This window comes from Dromiciops gliroides, chromosome 2 (assembly GCF_019393635.1).
Source record: "Dromiciops gliroides isolate mDroGli1 chromosome 2, mDroGli1.pri, whole genome shotgun sequence".
NCBI classification, from domain to species: domain Eukaryota; kingdom Metazoa; phylum Chordata; class Mammalia; order Microbiotheria; family Microbiotheriidae; genus Dromiciops; species Dromiciops gliroides.
In genome coordinates this window covers 385,972,915-385,991,010 of record NC_057862.1, presented here as the reverse complement: position 1 = coordinate 385,991,010, position 18,096 = coordinate 385,972,915, and the positions used below count along the sequence as shown (strand labels likewise).

At 39.0% G+C, this 18,096-nt stretch overlaps 1 protein-coding gene across 1 annotated transcript in view; it reads right to left on the bottom strand.

Moving 5' to 3' along the window:
• ABO (ABO, alpha 1-3-N-acetylgalactosaminyltransferase and alpha 1-3-galactosyltransferase) overlaps nucleotides 1-13,685 on the bottom strand; it is a 50,970-nt gene extending 37,285 nt beyond the window's left edge. Inside the window, exon 1 of the mRNA XM_043980819.1 lies at nucleotides 13,607-13,685. Coding sequence (XP_043836754.1) covers nucleotides 13,607-13,685 — 79 coding nt within the window. The remainder of the gene's footprint in view (nucleotides 1-13,606) is intronic.
• Between the last annotated feature and the right edge of the window lie 4,411 nt (nucleotides 13,686-18,096).

The window sequence follows — 18,096 nt, the reverse complement described above, 5'->3', positions numbered from 1 at the left end:
ATATGTGCCAGACACTGGGATATGGATTAGAGATACAAATATATGCAAAATTATATTCTAATTGGGGAGATGACATAAATAAGTAGGTATTTACAAGATGTATGCAGAATTGAAAGAAGGTACTTTCAGAGAGGAAGGCGCTAGGAACTGAGGATCTGGGAAAGGCCCACCATAGAGGGTGGGATATGAACTAAATCTAGAAGGAAGCCTGGGAAACTGAGGCAGGGATCGAGTCAAGTTGTCAACAATCCCTTTTCAGTCCTTTCTTTGTATCATCCACTGAGCTAAACTCTGGAAGCATAATGAAAGGCAAGAACAGTGAATGCCCTGAAGAAGCTCACATGGTAATTGAGGAGGTAACTTGCAAACATCTATGTAGATGGATAACTTGTTCCTTGGCTTCACTATCTCCGGGCCCAGAGTGCTACATAGCCCCTCAAGGTTCTAGGGTATCCTGAAGGGGATTAGTGGGTATCTTTTTTCTGCCACACACTTGAATCCCCCACTGTCTATTTTTTCCCCCCATTCTTTGGGAGCCAGTAAAACAAACACCCTAGCAACTAGGTGGTGCTGGATGAAATCCAGGAAACTCAGATCTGATCAAAAGGTAAATTCTAAGTCTGAGTTAAATGGTGGATTCTGGCCTCTTTGTTTTAGTCAGGTCTAGGAAGAAGTGGATTCCCTCTTTTGTTTAGATTACCCAAGATGGGGTGATATGAATTTTTAAAAATCTCTTTGACCAAGACTGAGTGATCACAGTCATGTACCCAGACCCTCATTAGAATAGGTACACTTCTCATTATAATATTCACTCTCTCATTAATTGTTTGTTTGGGTTTTTTTAACTTTAGCATCTGCTTTATTTTAGAATTCCAAATTTTTCTCCCTCCCTCCCTTTCCTCCCCCCTCCACAAGATCGCAACCAGGTTATATATATACAATCCACTAGTGCTCTTTTTATCAGTTCTTTCTTTGGGGGTGGATAGTAAGCTTCCTCATTAGTTCCTTGGGATTGTCTTGGATCATTGCATTGCTGAGAGTGGTTAAGTCATTCACAATTGCTCACTGAACAATTCTGCTCTCACTATGCACAATGTCCTCCCAGCTCTGTTCACTTCACTATACATGAGTTCATGAGTCTTTCCAGTCTTTCTGGGATCATCCTGTTTGTCATTTCCTATAGCACAAGACCATTCCACCACAATCATATAGCACAGCCTTTTCCATCATTCTTCAATTGATGGACATTCCCTTGATTCTCAATTCTTAGCCACCACAAAAAGAGTTGCTATAAATGTTTTTTGTACAATTTCCCCCCCTTTTCTCTTTTTCATGATTACTATTGTTAACTGTTTCCCTTCCATCCTATTCCCTTCCCCATGATATTTATTCTATTATCCATCTTCTTTCATCCTATTCCTCTTCAAAAGAGATTTGTATCTGTCTGTCCCCTCCCCCACTCTGCCCTTCCTTCTTTTGCCCCTCTCTCTTTATCCCCTTCCCCTCCTATTTTCTGGCACGGTGAGCCAATTCTGATGAGATTGAGGTTTTTGAGCCAATTCTGGTGAGTTTTAGGCTCATTTACTGCCCAGATTAAATAGATTACTCCACCCAGTTGGGTGTGTGTGTTAGTCCCTCCTTGAGGCAACTCTGACAGTTTAAGATCTTTGAGCCTTTTCAGATGAGTGTAAAATTCATTTACTGACCTGCTCCTCCTCCCATCTCTTCCCCCACTCCATAAGCCTTTTCTTGTTTCTTTCATGTAGGATTTCACCTCTGCCCTTCCCCCTCCCCCAGTGCATTCCCTTCACCCCTCAATTTCTCTCATTAATTGTTTTTGTTTTTGTTTTTTTTAGTGAGGCAATTGGGGTTAAGTGACTTGCCCAGGGTCACACAGCTAGTGTTAAGTGTCTGAGGTCGGATTTGAACTCAGGTACTCCTGACTCCAGGGCCGGTGCTCTATCCACTGCGCCATCTAGCTGCCCCTCTCTCATTAATTGTTAACCAATCAGAGTTGATTTCCAACCTCAGGACAACCAATTTTCCAAGGGCATGTAAGCAGTGAGTGGGTTCCATGAGGAGTCTTTGCCATTCAAGAGTGTCACTGACCCCTCTTATTAATTATATGCTAGCTAGCAAGGGGACTGGAAGGAACCTTCATTTAATATTTCACAAATGTGTGTGTGCCCCTTCACACATGCTGTGAAAGTCCTTCACCAGTTCTAATTATTTGTATTATTTTATCAATTGTTTTTCCCGTGGGGCAATGGGGGTGAAGTGACTTGCCCAGGGTCACACAGCTAGTAGATGTCAAGTGTCTGAGGCCAGATTTGAACTCAGGTACTCCTGAATCCAGGGCCGGTGCTTTATCCACTGAGCCACCTAGCTGCCCCTTAATTATTTGTATTATTAAATGAATCTCCTGAAGTAAATGATTAATCTGAGGCTTTCACTTAGGGTCCTGGTCCTGGTATGCTCAGGCCCTGTAATGAAAACTGATGTTTAATATGATTGATGGTTTTGCCATTGGATTCGGGAATGGTTTTCCTACCTTAGGTGGTGAGGTGGCAGGAAGAGGATGGTTGCATTGTGGGCTTTCAATGACAACTCCTCTATGAAGCTCAGAGAGATTAAAAGGGAAGGAAGTATAAACAAAACTCTGCCTTAAACAAGGGTGGAGAGAGGGAGGACACCAGCTGGAAAAGTCTTTCAACCCTATTGTGGGTAACAATAGTTATCCAAATAGAGAGCACAAAAAAAAGTAGAGATTGTATTTAAGAGATGTTGTGGAGATAGGCTCAACAAGACTGGGCAACTGAATGGCTTTTGTTTGTCCTTTGTTCTCAACATGACATCAGGAGGTGACTGGATTTAAGTGCAGGGTTATGCAAAGTCACCAGCCTCACTCTCCTCCAGAGTCATCTGGGTCCAGTAGCAAGATATACATCAGGACAACTGCAGATGTCCCCAGCTGTTTGAAGCAATTGAGGTAAGTGACTTGCTCAGGGTCACGCAGCTCTTAGTGTCAAGTATCTGAGGCCAAATTTGAACTTAGGTCTTCCTGACTCCAGGGCCAGTGCTCTATCTACTGTGCCACCTAGCTGCCCACAGAGGGCTGTTCTAAGGAGAGTACTTTGTAAACCTTGAAACAGTTTATAAATGGGAGTTAGAAGCATCCTGCCAAACTATTTTCCAGAGGAGATGGCTATGCTCCTACCCAGGGGTATTGAACCTGTTAACCTGGAAATTAAGGAAACAATCGATATAGGAGAAATAAGGTCTTTAATCGGGGCAGAGGAACTATAGCTCCTGGTATTGCAAAGCTCAGAAGCTAGGAATACCCAAAGAAGGGAACAGAGGACAGGGTTTTTAATGGGGTAACAGAACAAAACAGAACAAAAGGGAACCAAAAGATTGCTCCAGAGTGACATATAGCTAATTAATGTAAATGAACCTTTGACAAAAGAAATAATAGAACAGCTCCTAATTTAAGTATAGGCATTACTGACTCTGAATAGAAGCTACTTAATGTAGGTGGACCCTTTTTATATAATAACATAAAGTCCAGGGAGTAAGGTGGGGAACATTGGGAGGGAATAAGTTGCTTGGGGGAAGGTCCCTAAGTCCATCAAGAGTCTGGAAATGACAGTCAGCCCCAGGCAATTCACCTGCCTGGGAAAGAGGGGACTGGATGGGGAATCAGTTCTCAGTAAATTTTATAGTTCTCAAACACTATACTAGTGGGGGATCTGAATCTTCCCCTCTCAGAATTAGATAAATCTAGCCACAAAATAAATAAGAAGTGAAAGAGGTGAAAAGAATACTAGAAAAGTTAGACATGATAGATGTCTGGAGAAAACTGAATGGAGATAGAAAGGAATATATCTTTTTGTCAGCAGTACATGGTGCATTTTTAAAAATTGACCATGTATTAGGGCACAAAAACATCATAGTCAAATGTAAAAAGGCAGAAATAGTAAATGCATCCTCAGATCATGATGCAATAAAAATTACATGTAATAAAGAGCCATGGAATGGTAGACGGAAAATCAATTGGAAACTAAATAATTTCATTCTAAAGAATGAGTGGGTCAAACAACAAATCATAGAAACAATCAATAACTTTATTCAAGAGAATGACAATAATGAGACAACATACCAAAATCTATGGGATGCAGCCAAAGCAGTGCTTAGGGGACATTTTATAGCTCTAACTGCTTACATGAACAAAAAAGAGAAAGAGGAGATCAATGAATTGGGCATGCAACTTAAAAAGCTAGAAAAAGAACAAATTAGAAATCCCCAATTAAATACTAAATTAGAAATCCTGAAAATTAAGGGAGAAATTAATAAAATTGAAAGTAAGAAAACTATAGAATTAATCAATAAAACGAAGAGCTGGTTCTATAAAAAAAAACCACAATAAAATAGATAAACCACTGGTTAATTTGATTAAAAAAAAGAAAGAAGAAAACCAAATTACCAGTATCAAAAATGAAAAGGGTGATCTTACCACCAATGAAGTAGAAATTAAAGCAATAATTAGGAACTATTTTGCCTAACTATATGCCAATAAATTTAGCGATCTAAATGAAATGGATAAATATTTATGAAAATACAAACTGCCCAGGTTAACTGAAGAGGAAATAAATTCCTTAAATAAGTCCATATTAGAAAAAGAAATTGAACAAGCCATTAATGAACTCCCTAAGAAAAAATCCCCAGGGCCAGATGGGTTTATAGGTGAATTCTACCAAACATTTAAAGAACAATTAATTCCAATATTATACAAATTATTTGGAAAAATAGGTGAAGAAGGAGTTCTACCAAATTCATTTTATGACACAAATATGGTGGTGATACCAAAACCAGGCAAAGCAAAAACAGAGAAAGAAAATTATAGACCAATTTCCCTAATGAATATTGATGCTAAAATCTTAAATAAGATATTAGCAAGGAGATTACAGCAAGTGATCACCAGGAGAATACACTATGACCAGGTGGGATTTATACCAGGAATTCAGGGCTGGTTCAATATTAGGAAAACTATCAACATAATCAACCATATCAATAAGAAAACTAACCAAAATCATATGATTATCTTAATAGATGCAAAGAAAGCTTTTGACAAAATACAGCACCCATTCCTAATAAAAACACTAGAGAGCTCAGGAATAGGTGGAGCTTTCCTTCAAATAATAAGCAGTATCTACCTAAAACCATCAGCAAGCATTATATGTAATGGAGATAAGTTAGAGGCCTTCCCAATAATAAGATCAGAGGTGAAACAGGGATGTCCATTATCACCTCTATTATTTAATATTGTACTAGAAATGTTAGCCTTAGCAATCAGAGAAGAAAAAGGAATTAAAGGAATTAGAATAGGCAAGGAGGAAACAAAACTATCACTCTTTGCAGATGATATGATGGTATACATAGAGAATCAACTCAAAAATTACTTGAAACAATTAACAACTTTAGTAAAATAGCAGGATATAAAATATTTTGGGGGTTTTTTTTTGTGTTTTTTTTTTGTGGGGCAATGGGGGTTAAGTGACTTGCCCAGGGTCACACAGCTAGTAAGTGTCATGTGTCTGAGGCTGGATTTGAACTCAGGCACTCCTGAATCCAGGGCTGGTGCTTTATCCTCTGCGCCACCCAGCCGCCCCTAGGATATAAAATAAATCCACATAAATCATCAGCATTTCTATACATGACCAACAAAGTCCAGCAGCAAAAGATAGAAAGAGAAATTCCATTTAAAGTAACGGTAGATAATATAAAATACTTGGGAGTCTACTTGCCAAGACAAACCCAGGAACTCTATGAACACAATTACCAAACACTTTTCACACAAATAAAATCAGATCTAAAAAATTGGAAAGATATCAATTGCTCATGAATAGGCAGAGCTAATATAGTAAAAATGACAATTCTACCTAAATTAATGTACTTATTCAGTGCCATACCAATCAGACTACCTAAAAATTATTTTATAGAGCTAGAAAAAATAATAACAAAATTCATATGGAAAAACAAAAAGTCAAGAATATCAAGGGAAATAATGAAAAAAAAAATGCACAGGAAGGTGAGTTAGCTGTACCAAATCTGGAGCTCTACTATAAATCGGCAGTCATCAAAACTATCTGGTACTGGCTAAGAAATAGAGTGGAGGACCAATGGAATAGGCTAGGCACAGGAGATACAGTAGTAAATGACATTTGTAATGTACTGTTTGATAAACCCAAAGACCCCAGCTTCTGGGATAGGAATTCAGTATTTGACAAAAATTGCTGGGAAAACTAGAAGATAGTATGGCAGAAATTAGGCATAGACCAACATTTGACACCTTATACTAAAATAAGATCAAAATGGGTACATGATTTAGACATAAGAGGTGATACCACAGGTAAATTAGGAGAAAAAGAAATAGTCTACCTTTCAGATCTTTGGAAAGGAGAGCAGTTTATGACCAAACAAGAGATAGAGAATATTATGAAATGCAAAATAGATGACTTTGATTACATTAAATTAAAAAGGTTTTGTACAAACAGAAGCAATACATCCCAAATTAGAAGGGATACAGAAAGCTGGGAAACAATCTTTATGGCCAATACCTCTGATAAAGGCCTCATTTCTAAAATATATAGGGAACTAAATAAAATTTATATGAATCCAAGTCATTCCCCAATTGAGAAATGGTCAAAGGATATGAACAGGCAGTTTTCTGATGAAGAAATCAAAGCTATCTATTCCCATATGAAAAAATGTTCTAAATCACTATTGATTAGAGAGATGCAAATTAAAACAACTCTAAGGTACCACCTGACACCTATCAGATTGGCTAAAATGACAAAAAAGGAAAATAATAAATGTTGGAGAAGCTATGGGAAAATTGGAACACTAATCCATTGTTGGTGGAGCTGTGAACTGATCCAACCATTCTGGAGAGCAATTTGGAATTATGCCCAAAGAGCTATAAAGCTGTGTATACCCTTTGACCCAGTAATACCACTCTTGGGTCTTTTTCCCAAAGAGATCATAAAAAAGGGAAAAGGACCTACATGTACAAAAATATTTATAGCTGCTCTTTTTGTGGTGGCAAGGAATTGGAAATTGAGGGGATGTCCATCAATTAGGGAATGGCTGAACAAGGTGTGTTATATGAATGTAATGGAATTCTATTGTGCTGTAAGAAACGATGAGCAGGTGGAGTTCAGAGAAACCTGGAAGGACTTGCATGAACTGATGATGAGTGAGATGAGCAGAACTAGAAGAACATTATACACAGTATCATCAACACTATGTGTTGACCAACTGTGATAGATTAGATTCTTCTCACCAAACCAATGGAACAAGAATGTTCCAAAGGACTCATGATGGAAAAGTCTCTCCAAATACAGGGGGAAAAAAAGCAACTGTGGGATATGGATGATGATTGGACCATACTATTTCTTTTGTGTTTGATGCTGTTGGCTTTCTGATTTCAGGTTTTTCCTTTGTGCTCTGATCCTTCTCATATAACATGAATAATGCAGAAATTTGTTTAATGTTATTATGTATATTTAACCTATATCAGATTGCCTGCTGTCTAGGGGAGGGGGGGAGGGAGAAAAATTTGAAATTTGAAATCTTATTTAAACAAATCTTAAACTATTTCTACATATAACTGGAAAATAATAAAATACTTTTATTTAAATAAAAAAATAAGTGAACATGTATTTCCTTTGTCAAATTGCTTGCCTTTTCAATGAAGAAGGATCGGAAGAAAAGAGAATTTGCAACTCAAATTTTTTAAAAAGTGAATGTTGGGGCAGCTAGGTGGCACAGTGGATAGAGCACCAGCCCTGGATTCAGGACTACCTGAGTTCAAATCTGGCCTCAGACACTTAACACTTACTAGCTGTGTGACCCTGGGCAAGTCACTTAACCCCAATTGCCTCACTAAAAAAAAACAAAAAACAAACAAACAAAAAAAACAAGTGAAGGAGTCCTACCAAATTACTTTTATGAGATAAATATGGTGCTGATAGCCAAACCCGGAAGAGCCAAAACAGAGAAAGAAAATTACAGACCAATCTTGCTAATGAATAATGATGCAAAAATTTAAATAAAATACTAGCAAAAAGACTACAGAAATATATCACAAGGCTCATACACCATGACCAGGTGGGATTTATACCAGGAATGCAGGGCTGGTTCAATATTAGGAAAACTATAAGCATAATTGACCATATCAATAAAAAAAGCAACAGAATTAATGTAATTATCTCAATAGATGCAAAAAAGTCCTTTGACAAAATACAGCACCCATTCCTATTAAAAACACTAGAGAGGGGGCAGCTAGGTGGCACAGTGGATAAAGCACCAGCCCTGGATTCAGGAGGACCTGAGTTCAAATCCGGCCTCAGACATTTAACACTTACTATCTGTGTGACCTTGGGCAAGTCACTTAACCCCCATTGCCTCACCAAAAAAACAAAACAAAACAAACAAACAAAAAAACCACTAGAGAGCATAGGAATAAAAGGAGCTTACCTTAAAATGATAAGTACTATTTATCTAAAACCACCAGCAAGCATTATCCGTAATGGGGATAACCTAAAAGCCTTCCCAGTACAATCAGGGGTGAAGCAAGGATGCCCATTATCACCTCTATTATTTAATATTGAATTAGAAATGTTAGCTATAGCAATAAAAGAAGGAAAAGAAATTAAAGGAATTAGAATAAGTAATGGGGAAACAAAACTATCACTCTTTGCAGATGGTATGATGTTATACTTAGAAAATCCTAGAGAATCAACTAAAAAGCTACTTGAAATTATTAACAACTTTAGCAAAGTTGCAGGATACAAAATAAACCCACATAAATCATCAGCGTTTCTATATATTACCAATAAAGTCCAGCAACAACAGATAGAAAGAGAAATTCCATTTAAAATAACTGTGGCCAATATAAAATGCTTGAGAGTCTACCTCCCAAGACAAAAACAGCAACTATATGACCAGAACTACAAAACACTTTTCACGGAAATAAATTCAGACCTAAATAATTGGAAAAATATTAATTGTTTGTGGATAGACAGAGCCAGTATAATAAAAATGACAATCCTACCTAAGTTTATTTATTTAGTGCTATACCAATCAAACTATCAAAAAATATTTTATAGAGCTAGAAAAAATAATACAATTCATCTGGAAAAAACAGAAGTTCAAGAATATCATAGAAATCATTGAAAAAAATATGAAAGAAGGTGGTCTAGCAGTATCGGATCTCACACTGTATTATAAAGCAGTAATTATCAAAACAATCTGGTACTGGCTAAGAAATAGAGAGGTAAATCAATGGAATAAAATAGGTACAAATTACACTATGGTAAATGACTGTAGTAATCTAGTGTATGATAAACCCAAAGATCCAATCTTTTGGAACAAAAACTCATTATCTGACAAAAACTGCTGGAAAAACTGGAAAATGGTATTGCAGAAACTAGGTATAGACCAACATCTCACACTGTAAACTAAAATAAGGTCCAAATGGGTACATGATTTACACATAAAGGGTAATACCATAAGCAAATTAAGAGAACATGGAATCATTTATCTGTCAGACTTATGGACAAAGAAATTAGGACCAAAGAAGATAGAGAGCAAAACAAAATGTAAAATAGATAATTTTGATTATGTAAAATTTAAAAGTTTTTGCACAAGCAAAACTAAAGTAACCAGGATTATAAGGGAAGCAGAAAACTGAGAAAGAATTTTAAAAACAAATATATATGATAAAGGCCTCATTTCTCAAATATATAGAGAACTGAGTCAAATTTATAAAAATACAAGTCATTCCCCAATTGATTAAATGGTCAAAGGATATGAACAGGCAGTTTTCAGACAAAGAAATCAAAGCTATCTACAATCATATGGAAAAATGCTCTTGATCACTATTGATCAGAGAAATGCAAATTAAAACAACTCAGGTATCAACTCATACCTATCAGTGTGGCAAATAAAACAAAAAAGGAATATATTGGATGTTGGAGGGGATGTGGGAAAATTGGCATGCTAATCCACTGTTGGTGGAGTTGTGAAAAGATCCAATCATTCTGGAGAGAAATTTGGAACTGTGCCCAAAGAGCTATAGAACTGTACATATCCTTTGATCCAGCAATACCACTGCTAGGTTTATATACCAAAGACATCCCCCCCAAAAAAGAAAAAGACCTATCTGTACAAAAATATTTATAGCAGCTCTTTTTGTGGTGGCTAGGAATTGGAAATCAAAGGGATGCCCAACAATTGGGAAATGGCTAAACAAATTGTGGTATATGATGGTGATGGAATATTGTTGTGCTATAAGAAATAACAAAGCAGGATGATTTCAGAAAGGCCTGGAAAGACTTGTATGAACTGATGTATAGTGAAGTAAGTAGAACCAAGAGAACATTGTGCACAGAGAGAGCAATATTGTTTGATGAAGAACTGTGAATGACTTAACTATTCTCAGAAATACAACGATCCAAGACAATCCCAAAGGACTAAAATAAAAGAAAAAAATGAAAGTTAAAAACAGCATGCTTCAGTCTGTGTTCCTTCTTGTACAAAATGACTAGCATGGTAATGTTTTACATAATCATACTTGTAGAACCTATATCTGATGGCTTACTGCCTCAGGGAGGGGGAAGGGAACGGAGGGAAGGAGGAATAAAATTTGAAACTCAAAACTATAAATAAAAATTGTTATTATTTTTAAAAAAAATACTATATCTTTGCCCCATGTGAAGCCTATGAGGGACTGCCTCTTCTGTGGGAACTGGTTTGACATTTTTAACTCTCCCTTACTGCCAGAAACAAAGCTACCTCCCAACAATGACAATCCATGGTCCACAGTCCCACAAGCCTTCCATGGGGAAGAGTTGCATAATGATCATTATGCGGGCAGCACTTTGGAGAAGCCAATCAGTTTTACATTACAGTAAGCAATGGGCTACATTGGGCCTGCCTTTAACCACTGCCCAAAACATACCTCCTCTTCTGCCACTGGGTAGCTACTTCCCTGCTGGAAGCTACTCCCCTATGGTGCCTCTCCTCTTCCTCCCACAGGACACTCCATCTCCCAAACCCAGTGTATTTTCACTATAAAATGTCCCCAATATCTGGAGTTCTCTCCCTCCTCATCTCTGCCTCTTGGCTTCCTTTAAGTTCCAGATAAAAGTCCCACCCTCTACAAGTAGCCTTTGCTAGTCTTCCTTAATCTTCATCTGAGATTGTCTTCAATTTACCCCAAGTGTATCTTATTTGTACCTAGTTTTTAACTGTGTGATTTTTTTTTTTGGTTTGGTTTGGGCCTTTCTCTGAATCCTCAGTGCTTAGAACAGAAGCTGACGCCTAGTAGGGATTTAGAACTAGTAGGGACCTAGAACCATTGAGAGCTAATAGTTGGGTGACCCTATGTCATTTTTTAGTATCCACAGCTCTCAGATTATACCAGAGGCTTCTTTGTAATGGAAATGTCTCCATATAGTCAATTTACAAGACCTTGCTAGCTATACTTCTCTTTTTTTAATGTTACTTTTTTTGGGGGGAGGCAATCAAGGTTAAGTGACTTGCCCAGGGTCACACAGCTAGTAAGTGTCCAAGGCCTGATTTGAGCTCAGATCCTCTTGACTCCAGGGCCAGTACTCTATCCATTGTATTACCTAGCTGCCCCTAATTTTACTTTTAAAAAAATTTAACATCCATTTTTTAAAAATTTGAGTTCCAAATTCTCTTCCCCTCTTCTAACCCTCACCCATCCATATATCGATTATACATGTGTGGTCATGTAAAATGTATTTCCATATTAGCCATGTTAGGGAAAAAAAAGAAAAAAAATCAAGAAAAATAAAGAAGGCCTGGAAAGACTTGTATGAACTAAACTTGTATGAACTAAAGAAGCTTCAATCTGCACTCAGAGTTTATCAGTTCTCTCTCTGGAATTGGACAGCATTTTTCATTATGGGTCCTTTGGAATTGTCTTGGATCATCTTCTTGATCAGAGCTGGCTACACTACTCATAGGATATTCCTGGACAGTGGATTTTGTATGTGGTGACAAATTTCACGATCTTCTTGGACCGGGGTTGATTCATGATAGGTAATGTGGAGGAAGGCTTCTCTCAGGGGTCCATTGCTGCATTATTTTCTGATTATCACGACCTGTTAGAGCATGAAACCACTGGGCAATAGAAACTATTTGAGCTGCACAGGTCCAGTAAATTTGTTTATTCTGAAATAATTCTTCTTGGAAAAGCACTTTCTTGTTGACAGATAGGAGTTGTGTTGCATCCAATTGTTGAGTATGGGATGATGCTTCACAGTGAGGCTCCCTACCAGATGATGACTCGATGATGGATTGCCCTCACATCAGGAGGAAGATTAAGCTTGGCCACAGCCAATTTCATCCCCAGGAGGCAAATTTCAGGGCTATTAATTATTCCTGTGGGACCACCTTAAAAGTGTATGGTGGGGGGGGGCAGCTAGATGGCACAGTGGATAGAGCACCGGTCCTGGAGTCAGGAGTACCTGGGTTCAAATTCGGCCTCAGACACTTGACTCTTACTAGTTGTGTGATCCTGGACAAGTCACTTTACCCTCATTGCCCTGCCCCCCCCCCCAAAAAAAAGTATATGGCATGCCTAGCCAAGTAAAGGAAAATTTGTCCTTGTCCTCTACCCAAAAGGGAATTGAAAAGGATACATTGGCCAAATTGACTACTGCAGCCTAGTCTCTGAGAATGGCTATAGTCACCATATCTGGGACAGATGGAGTCATAAAGTCAACTTCCCTATTCAGGCCCCAGTAATCTCTGATCAGACTCTGTGCCATTGACCTTGTATACTAGCCAGACAGGGCTCTTGACCTAAGAAATGGTTCCCTTGAAGACTCCAGTGTTTAGAAGTTCCTGGGTCAGCACAGTTGTGTCTCCTTAAGTACCCTCACATTTCATATGGCAACTGTATTGCCCACTGGGATGGGGACAACACATAAACGGTCACTCACCCATTAAGGCATTAAGATATGGGCTGTTTCATAGGAGCAGAGCCCTCCCTGGTATCTTTGGGTGATTGCCTCTATTGGCCAATCTCACCGATTGGAAAGAGCCAACAGTAGTGTGCAGTGACCTGGGCTAGCCACAACGTGGCGCCAGATCCAAACCCAGACAGTGGAATAAGGTAGCCTTGTGGGTTGGAGTTTCCCAAAACTCAAATAACTGGAACTCCAGTGTCTAAAAGTCTCAAATAATAGCAAGTCTTTCCATGCGGTTACCTTATAGTTACAGGGACATAAAACCTTTAGTCACCTAGCAAGACGGTGGACAGACCATCCTACCTCCAATCTCTCTCACTCTTCTTAAAAGGGATGAGGAGGGGGCAGCTAGGTGGCGCAGTGGATAGAGCACCAGCCCTGGAATCAGGAGTACCTGAGTTCAAATCCGGCCTCAGACACTTAACACTAGCTGTGTGACCTTGGGCAAGTCACTTAACCCCAATTGCCTCACTAAAAAGAAAAAAAAAAGGAAAAAAGAAAAAAAAAGGGATGAAGAAGTCAGGGTAGAAGGCATCAGGTACCATCATCCTCTGTGCACAGGGCAGATGATGTGATGAGAGGCTGTATGTCCCAGCAGGCTAGCTCCTCTGCCTCGCCCATTTTCTCAAAGGAACTGCTAAGGATGTTATAATCTAATTTAAAAGATCCCACCCCATCCCCCCTTCTCAGGGATTTGTTGGTGTAATTGTTTAGTTGTTTCAGTTGTGTATAACTCTTTGTAACCCCATTTGGTTTTTTTTTTTAGAGAGGCAATTGGGGTTAAGTGACTTACCTAGGGTCACACAGCTAGTAAGTGTTAAGTGTCTGAGGCCGAATTGGAACTCAGGTCCTCCTGAATCCAGGGCCGGTGCTCTATCCACTGCGCCACCTAGCTGCCCATTTGGGGTTTTTTGGGCAAAGATAGTAGAGTGGTTACCCAATCTTCCCAGTTCCTATTCTTAAACTTTGGAATGGTCCCTCTGAATTTCTGGCACATCATTGGATGTGGGACTCCATTAATATTCTTCCCATGGACCCCATGATATAACAAGAGGAACATCATCTGATGAGGTTGGGCCTCAGGTGGAATCCCCAATCTCCCCAGTGCATTCTGACCAGGGAAGTGCTGGGAGGGTAGACCCCCCCCTACCTTTGCTACCATAGCCAGTTCATCCAAAGGAAATTCCCTGCCTAGGAAACCAGAGGTTCTTTCTTTGACGGGATCCTGGTGACCCTAAGATACTGGTTCTGTTCCCCCCCCCCAATCTTGTTGAGGAGAAACTAGAAGTAGAGATGGATTAGCAGGATGACTACAGGGAGGGATTTAGGGTTGAAGGAACCACAGTGGAAGAAAGATTTGATTTGCAATCAGGGGACCTGAGTGGTCCTACCACTGTAACTAACTAGCTGTGTGACCCTGGGCACTCATCTGTAAAATTTGAACTAAATGTGTTTTGTAACTAGTGGAACTAGAGGAATATTTTAAGTTTTGCATATGAATATATTATCTCATATAATTCTCACTGCTCCCCTATGTGGCTGATGCAATAATCATTCCCATTTTTAAAAGGAAGAAACTGAGATTAACAAAAGTTAAATAATTTGCCCAGGAGGCAGGATTTGAACCCAGGTCTAGTACTCTGGATTTGGAGTCAAAGGACCTAGATTTAAACCTTATCCCTTGGTTTCAGAAAAACCTGGGAAGACATGTAAACTGATACAAAGTAAACTGATCAGATCTAGGAGGACAATTTCTACTATAACAACAATATTTTGATGATAAAAAAACTTTGAAAGACTTAGGAACTCTGATCAACAATTCCACAAGACTGGATGAAACATGTTATCTGCCTCCAAATAGAGAACTGATAGAAGAAAATAGATAAAATATTTTCTTTTCTTTTTTTCTTGAGGGAGTGGCAATAGGAGGGGGAAGAGATGGCTAATGAGGGAATTTTTGTTTTATTATACATATTTGTTATAGGTTTTTTCCCTGTCATATGAAAAGGTGAGGAAGAGGGAGTTGGGAATGAGAATTTAGAACCAAAAATAAATTAAAATTCAATTAAGGAAAAAATCCTATCCCTGCTATGTGACACTGAGCAAGTCAATTCTCCTCTTTGGGCTTCAGTTTCTCTGTTAAATGAGGAGTGCTGGACTAGATGACCTTAAAGGTCATTTTTAGCTCCAAATCCTATGAAATCCGATGAGACAGGTTATTATAGCAACATATGTTATAGAGGGATGACGAGAATTTTTGGCTCAGGCTTCTTGCTGCCACTGTGATAAGAGAAACACTGAGGGGAATGAAACTCTGGCTCAGACTTCTTACCACCACTATGATAAGAAGACACTTCACTAGTCTCAATTTTGAGCTTCCAGACACTGTTATTGGAAGCTAGAATACAAAACCTACAAAATCGAGATTGGGAAATAAGTCATAGCTCCTGTTTTGATCAGCTGGCAGGTGTCCTTACCTTCTCTGTCAATTGTTTCCAGACGTGTATACCCTTATTTTCCCCTCCTACTTTCTGTAAAATTCCATTTTTCCCTATGCTGCTTATGTGTTCATATTCCATATAGGGGTGAAAAGCTGATTCTCTGGGCTCTCTGACATTGTATATAGATGAGGCTGTGTTCTGAGAATAGCAGAACACCACAGATAACTATCTCTGAATCATTAATTTGGTGACTGACAGCAGTTCCTAAAAAATGGATCCTCAGATAATTTTTATCTCAGAGGGCTATCAATCTGGAGAGTAAGATGCGTGTAAAAAAAGTCTTGAGGACAAGAGATACAAAGAAGATAAAACACCCAGATCCAAAGAAAAGTAATTTCCTTGATTGCAAGTAGATGTTATAGAGAACAGAATAAAGATGCCTCCTTGGCTGTCAACATTCATTTTTTTAAAATTTGAGTTCCAAAGTTCCTCCTTCTATCCCTCCCTTACCCACTGAGAAGGAAAACAATATGATATAAATTATATATGTAAAGTAATCTAAAACATATTTGCATATTAGCCATGTTGCAAAAAAAAAGGCTAGAAAATTAGTAAGTGGTAAAAAGTATGTTTCAATCGGCACTTATAGTTCATCAGTGTTCTCTCTGAAGCTAGATAGGATTTTTTATCATAGGTCCTTTGGAACTGTATTGGAGCATTGTATTTGATCAGAGTAGCTAAGTCACAGTTGATCATTGTTACAATATTGCTATTACTATGTACATGTCCTCCTGTTTCTGCTCACTTCACTTTGCATCAGTTCATATTACTCTTCACACGTTTTTTTCTGAAACCATCCTGCTTTATCATAATTATATACCACGACTTGTTTAGCCATGCCCCAATGGATGGAACAGCCCTCATTCTTTGTTTTTGTTTGTTTGGATTTTGTTTTTTTGTTTTGCGGGGCTATGGGGGTTAAGTGACTTGCCCAGGGTTACACAGCTAGTAAGTATCAAGTGTCTGAGGCCGGATTTGAACTCAGGTACTCCTGAATCCAGGGCCGGTGCTTTACCACCGTGCCATCTAGCTGCCCCAACAACCCTCATTCTAAAGAAGTTTTTCTTTATCTGGAGCCAAAACATGCCACTCAGACATCCCACCATTGTTCCTTGCCCTACTTTCTGATCGCCCTGTGGAGTACTACTAGAACAGCTATTTGTTGAGCAGATATAAACAATAGAGGGGTTTGCTCTGTTTGTAATACTTGAAGCCAGGATTTGTCAGAGGGCTTCCTGAGACATGGCAGGCCTGACAACTTTGTTTAATACTTTTCAGTCCCAAGTTCATTCTCCTTCATAGGGAAAACAAAGCAAAATGGGAGGGAGTTGCTTAGTTCTGCCTTCTCCTATTATGTTTATCATCCAAGAGAATAAAGGACAGAGCATTGTGGATAGAATAGTGACATAATGGAAGGCAGTACCTAAAGGCTCTCAGTGGGAAGAAGAAGTAAGAGGTAGGAAAAAGTACAAGTGCTTGGTGATTGAATTTCTACTAGAATACTTCTGTCAGTCAACAACTGAGAATGTTTTTGCTTCAAGGAAGGGTTTAGCAGAAATTTGCTAATTGTCAAAGGCAAGTGAGGAAGCTACTGTCATATTAGGGGGAAAAAAGTGGAAAGTCTACTATAAATAAAGCCTTGTTCACAAGAGCCCCGGAATTGAGTTCCTAATTTTTTTACCTAGTCTTTCTCCAAAAGACTCTCTGTTCCAGAGCCACAACGATAAATTCTGACACTTGGGGTAAAATTTATTGGGGTTAGGAGAGTTATGTAGAATCTCTGCCCTGGATGGGTGCATTTGCAGTCAGGAAGGGTTGGCCCATTCCAAGAAAGGTAGGTCTCTGCCCCCACATTGTACAGCTACCAACTTTCTGACTTCTCAACCTCTGGGAAGAGATCACAGAGACAGAAGTGTGCTGATTCAAAAAAATCCCCACCACCACTTTAAGTTTAGATAATCAACAAAACAATAAATCAAGGGGGGCAGCTAGGTGGCGCAGTGGATAAAGCACTGGCCCTGGATTCAGGAGGACCTGAGTTCACATCCAGTCTCAGACACTTGACACTTACTAGCTGTGTGACCCAGGGCAAGTCACTTAACCCTCATTGCCCCAGAAAACAAAACAAAACAAAAAAATAACAAATCAAGCCCTAATCTGTGGATTTCCAAAGTGCAAATGCTCACACTGAAAATTTAACAATGGCTCCTCCTAACTCCAGCACATCCTGGGGAGAGACCACAAAGATGGCGAAAGGTAGGCTCTAGGAGAAAGGCACAATAGCAGTGGGACAATCAGGGGTGGTAGCCTATAACTAAGTAAGGAAGAGGAGTCACATAATAGACATGTGGTTGTGGGGCAGGGAGAGACATAAAGTATGAGGCTGCTGGAAGACTGCAAGTCTCAGGGACAGCAAGCCAGAGAACCACTGCAGGGAAGATGTGTGTCTCCTTGCATACTAGTTCCTTAGAGAAACACCCAGGGTGCCCTGCTTTGTTTATGGCTCTAGATAACCTAATCTTCACCCTCTA